This window comes from Lissotriton vulgaris, chromosome 9 (assembly GCF_964263255.1).
Source record: "Lissotriton vulgaris chromosome 9, aLisVul1.2, whole genome shotgun sequence".
Taxonomy (NCBI): domain Eukaryota; kingdom Metazoa; phylum Chordata; class Amphibia; order Caudata; family Salamandridae; genus Lissotriton; species Lissotriton vulgaris.
The window spans coordinates 522,730,345-522,736,344 of NC_141697.1; the positions used below are offsets into that span (position 1 = coordinate 522,730,345).

At 45.0% G+C, this 6,000-nt stretch overlaps 1 protein-coding gene across 1 annotated transcript in view; it reads right to left on the reverse strand.

The window, feature by feature from the left end:
• The window catches only part of LOC147690358 (potassium channel, subfamily K, member 16-like), a 234,674-nt gene extending 228,960 nt beyond the window's left edge, over positions 1 to 5,714 (reverse strand). The window contains exon 1 of the mRNA XM_086937990.1: positions 5,270 to 5,714. Within this exon, the coding sequence (XP_086794116.1) occupies positions 5,270 to 5,467 (198 nt within the window). The 5' untranslated portion in view covers positions 5,468 to 5,714. The remainder of the gene's footprint in view (positions 1 to 5,269) is intronic.
• Positions 5,715 to 6,000: the final 286 nt, after the last annotated feature.

The window sequence follows — 6,000 nt, forward strand, 5'->3', positions numbered from 1 at the left end:
ATGCTTCCACACGAAGACACCGCAGCGCGCAACCACCACAGATGAAGCTCCAACAGCGCGGACAATCGGGCCCCCTTCATGCACGGCACTGCGTCAGTACCTTCCGCCTGCCTGATGGTAGGGTGACGCAGTGTCTCAGGGATAGGCTGGCCCCATGCATTGATGGAGTTGCGTCATGGTTGTGACATGACTGCAGCAATATGTGACTTTAGCGCAGACAGATACGTCAGGATTCCTGACATATCAGTCATTACTTGCATCATGGAGCACTGTCCAGTGAATACAGTGCATCCATGCTGTCGCAGGAAGGGTGTAGTGAGAAGTGTTGCAACGCTGTCTTGTCGCAGCGCTGCAACACTTTTCATGACTGGGGCCCAGGAATATGCACTATCTTATTGATGGTGCACATTCCTGCACTGTAGTTTTGTCGCAGGGCAGCGTTGCAACATTGCTTGCAGAGCTGTCCAGCACCAAAACCTGCTGAGCTGAGCCCCCCATTGTTATCCCCATTTTTAAGACCAGCTTTTTCTGCTCTTAAGTAACTGTTTTTAACTGCAGTTAGAGCCAGTTGTTTTGGTCTTCAGGACTTCAGGGATCCCCTTGTGAATATGGAGAAGTGGGGTTTGCTGGTGTTTTGCATGGGAACGCCTCTCCTGCATAAAATTATCGCTAACAGATGTGGAGATCTTTACAACTGAGGTTTTCGCCTAAAAACAGTCGCTGTTAGCGACAGCTTGGTAATAGGGCGATAGAATTATCGCCGCATTAGCGGCAGAAAAGTGCAGCTAACGTGGTGATAGCTCCTTGAGAATATGCCCCTTAAGTTTTCTGGCCTCAAACTTCTCATGTGATGTGGCATTACGGTAAATATCAATTACTTCAAAGGTGGCTTAATCTAACCTACTTAAGTATCTGAGAGTCTAACCATTGCAAGGAAACACAGTGACTGTAGAGCTCTATTGGAATTACAAACATGCATTTGCAATGCAATAGGTCTCGCATTTGCAAGAGTTTAAGCTATTGGCATTGTAAATGACAATGTCTTTTATTTATCTGTTTTTGATAATTAACACATAAATAAAATGCATTTTCATTCACAATGCCAATAGCTCAAACTATTGTAAATGCAAGACCCATTTCATTTCAAAGAAGCGGCCGCCATTGTCCCGGGCTGATTTAGAAAGTGAAAGCGTGTTTGGCGCGCTGAATGTTGCATTAAAGCATGTAGAGCCTGCAGTAGAATAAACTCATTAAAGAAAATAGTGCTTACAGACCAAATAAGACAGACCATGTAACAGCAGACGTAAAAAAAGCCAGTCCTCATGGGAGGTTACAAATGAAGACAAGGCGGTACTAAGGAGGGGCTAACAACCCTATTAACAAATCAGAAGCCAGTGTTTACAAAGGACAGTGACACAAAACAATGAGAAATATGGGCAGAGAATAGGCGGAGCTTCATGTCCATACTCTAATACAGCATGCCTCACAGAGCAGCAAATGCCCTGCCCAGGCTCAACCTAAAAAGGGGAAGGTCAGAAAGGAGATGTCAATGAACCTCAAATCCCTTGATTCTGATTAGAAAAAGTAGCCCAAAGACAGCTGAGCCTTGCAAGTCACAGCTGACAATTCCCAAGCTACAGATGGCTTTTGACATTGGGGCCCTGAGTGTGATCTATGGCACTTCTCTAAACCTGCCACCCAGAGGCACACATCCACACCCTGTACCCAACATTTTCTGTCTCTCTCTAGTCCTGTCTCTGAGTAGCACACTGACAGTAGATCTATCCCATGGAGGCAGACAACGTCTCACTGTTAACACTGCTCTAAGCATAGCCTCTGTCCCTGGACATAAAACTTTCTTTAGATCTCTAGTTTCCTTAGCCAAACTGACTAACCCTCCCATACCTTACAGGCAATCTCTGGGTCACACACACAGTGGTGCTGGAACACTTTTCAGAGTGGGGGTGCTGCCATTAATGTTACATCACTAAAGTCACAACGATTGTGAAAAATTCAAGGGTCACATCAAAAACAAGTGTAGCAAATGTATCACGCCCATCAGTAAGAAAGTGAGGAGGGTGTGGTATGTAGCCCGTGGTGAGTTTTGGAGCACTGTTGTGGTTGCGCACTGTCATTTACAGACAGCACATGTTCTATTGACATGGCCACTAAATATGCATACACGTGCAGTTTACTAGTGCAACTGTATAGCACACAAAAATAATGTTCGGAAATTGAGTTTCAGAGAATATTTATCATTTGCGCATCCCAAAACAAAGTGTCTAATTTTATTTTGTTCCCTTTAAAATCTTTGTTTTAAACATACTTCAGAGTTACTAAAAATGTGTTTTATTTGTTCTCTCCAAATGCTGACATATCTCGAAATAAGTGTATTTGTGTTCATTTACAGGTATTTAAGTGTGTTTGTGTGTTAGAAAAAAACTGACATACTGAAGCCTTTCTTTTTACTTTCAGTACCCCAGCAAGGTTGTCACTTAGGTCACTTTGACAAAATTATCTGGCTTTGCAGTCAGAGAAATAAACGTAAACACCCGTTTCCTAATAAGCAGCAGATTGTCAGAAGACAATGCCTGACATTTGACCTCTGTTTTTGAACACATAACAAATGTGACAAGATGAACGCAAAATCTAAAGGCATCTTTATTGTTCATTCACCTTCTGAACTCCAACATAGTTGTTTTTGGGGGTGCTGCAGCACCCCTACTTCCAGCCCCTATGCAAACACACACACACATTGGTATAGATTGCAGATTTGTTCACCATAGTGAAAAACTGGTTGACGATAAACCATCTTAAACTCAACCCAGTCAAAACAGCCATTCTTAGATGTGGAACCCAGACACCGGCACAAAATAACCCGCCCTGGCCTGCAGATCTCGGAGAAGACCTCCCACATAGAAACACAACCAAAACCGATGAGTCATCCTAAATGTCGTTCTTACTTTGGAAATGCAGATAGATGCTCTAGGGAAATGCTCAACAAATGTCATCAGCCAGTCAAAGATGCAGGCCAGCTTGTCCTTTCGCCTGAACCATGGGCACAGGAGCCAGAAATGTATTGAAGCAAATGTCAAGGTTGCAGTATTCTGCGGCCAGGCTACTCTGCCACTTGATACCCTGGGATCACATAAACGCTCTCTCTGAAACTATGCACATGTTCCTAGTGTCTCAAAGGATCAGGTTCAAAGCATTGTTTATAACACTTTGCGCGCTGTATGGAATGGGCCACCATACCTATGACAAAAATCCAAGACCCGCCGCCCTAGATGAAGCCTGTGATGCAACACGCTTACATCTCAAACTATTACATTTCAACAAAATCCAGCTCAGACATCTCTTTTCTCAGCAGTGTGAGACTGCCCTGCAGGGCAGTCTGGCACTGTCATATGACCAAGCTTGAAAGGGCCACTGTGTGGGCCGTTTTCTTTAGTCCTGTGGCAGTAACAGGTCCAATAATGGGCCACAAACTGGTCCTTTCAAGTTGGACCATTTGGCAGTGCCAGAGTGCCTGACAATCCAGTCCAACACTTCTTCTCAATCCAAGTAAGCAAACTGTGGATCTACAGCCACATGTACACCAGAAAAAACAACTGGTTGTGGGGAAGGCTGTTAAAAACGTGTTTTTTTATTTTACTTTTGGAAACTAAGTGATATCCGAGCATCCACCAGGGAACCACCAGACAACCTCAAAACTAGTGAACCACAACACGAAAGATGATAATACATCTTCCAGGAGAGAGCTCAACAACAGCAGGTAAAATAAACTGCATGCCACATAATCTATTATGCGCCAAACATGCCTTTTAACCAATAGCCACCAACCAGCAGGGCACTTACACACCGCAACTCGGTCAGATCACTTCAAGATGTCTTGATTCTCACCCAGACTTTTCCCACGACATACTTCATAAAATCACACACTTCTCAAACCAAATAAGTAGGTCCACCTGCCATTCTAGAGGCGAAGTGTCAAACTATTGGCAGCTGGTACAATGCAAGTACCAGATAACCTGACATAACTTCATACATCTCTCTACATCTTCTAGCCATGTGGACTTCTTAGAATGTGTCCTATAAAAACAACTTCAAAGAAAAGAGATAACACACCCACGCCATCTAATAACTGTCTGACTCCTTCACAAAGTCTCCTTGAACCACATTTTATAGCCACCAAACTATCCACGCCTATGATGCATTTGTTGAGACCATGAGTGGTACATTTTTGCACATGCTTCAGAAAGGCCAGAACGACTGGCTTTCCAGGGCTAATCACATCATTTTAATATTGTAAAGAGTTGGGAAAAAAAGCTGACCGTTCCAAAATTGTTCCTCTTACTCAAACTATTTCACTCAAGTGATAGAGCTTGTGTTGTAGAACCATAGTACCAGAGAACTCAATAAGAAGCTCAACCAGGGGGAAGGAGCACAGCACACGATAACATACAACATAACACACATTAAGCAACATCATATGTGCAGTCGCACATTTATAGCAGAGAACTACTTTACAGCTATCAAAATGAAAAGCGAAAACCAGACCTGGGTATAATACTCACAGTTGACATGTGGCTGCATTAGATTTATTTACTTATTACTTTTAAATATTGCAGGGCAGTGAGAGACAATCGTTGTAAGCTATGTAACACAGGACAAAAAACCCACAAATGAGTCCAAATCTTCTCTGAACTGCCCAAATTCTATACTGAACAAGCCGTTCCACTATTCTGAGACTGTGACATAAAATGTTGGTAGGTAGGTATCAGGGGCATACCTGTAAATGGTGCTGCAGGTGCAGTGGCGCCAGGGCCCTTTACGCTGAGGGGCCCGTAAAGCCCTGGTATTGCTGTCCTCACCAGCATTATGGCTTGGTAAGCCACTGGCAGGTCGCGTGCACGAGGGCTTGCATAGTTGCATGAGGGCTTGCATAGTTGCATGAGGCACTTCTTAACTTTCAGTATGCTATCTCTCACTTCTGCATAGGTGTCATGAGCCACAAAACAAGACTAGAGCAAAACTTTTGTCCACGTGGACAATATCGACACTACACTTGTGGGCCATTTGACAGACGTAGTTTTCCAACTAAGTCAGGGAGTAGCGTGCTACCCAGTACCCATCCAGAAAACGGTCCAGCGCCTCGTCAGGGCTAAGAGGCACTATATAAATGCAGTTACAATAAAATATTAGTCTGCGTCAACCAAACATGGGCAGCAGCTCGATGAATTTGGCTGTTCTGTCACAGCTTTCTTACCTCAATAAGACGCTCCAAGTCTTTCAGCTGCAGACAGGTGAAATTGCGAAGGAAGGCGAGTTTGTGGTGGCTGGTCCTGTGTTTAACCTCGGTCTCTGCTCCCTGCTCCAGCCACTGAAACACCGCCGCTCCGGCCAGCAGGTAGCACAGGTAGCCGGTGGACAGGAGGACGCTCTTTCGCAGCTTGGCAGTGCACATGGTGCGGGGGGCTCCGCGCTTTAAAATCTCCCAAGTGAAGCACCGCACGACGGCGAACCACGTCCCTCCTGGTCGGATGCCCGGGCTAATAATGAAAGGCAGGAAAGAGAGAGGCCACTTCTGAAGAGACGGGCGTGGGAACACGAGGGCTGCTTGGGACTCGGGGGCAGCTCGGCGACATGCTGGAAGCCGCGCGCTTCCGACAGGGACTGTCCCTGGGAGGCTGGGCTGGGTGAAAGAGTAAAGTTGTAAACAGGGAGGGACGTGGACAGGCCAGCACTGCCTCGTCTGCTTCTTTGCTCAAGCCGGTTTCGCTTTGAAGTACAGTATTTACAGAAAGATGCCGCAGTGTTTATTCAGCATGACTAGCATCTCAATGAAAAATTATGTCACATTTGTATTAGGTTTGCCTCCTTGATTGTACCATATTGTTTTCGTTTCTTTTGTGCTGTATTCGGGTTTCGTCCTCAGTAGTGTGCAGCTGAGCATTTTGTTGTTTACTCAGTGTACAGCAAACCTGCCGGGTAGATGAA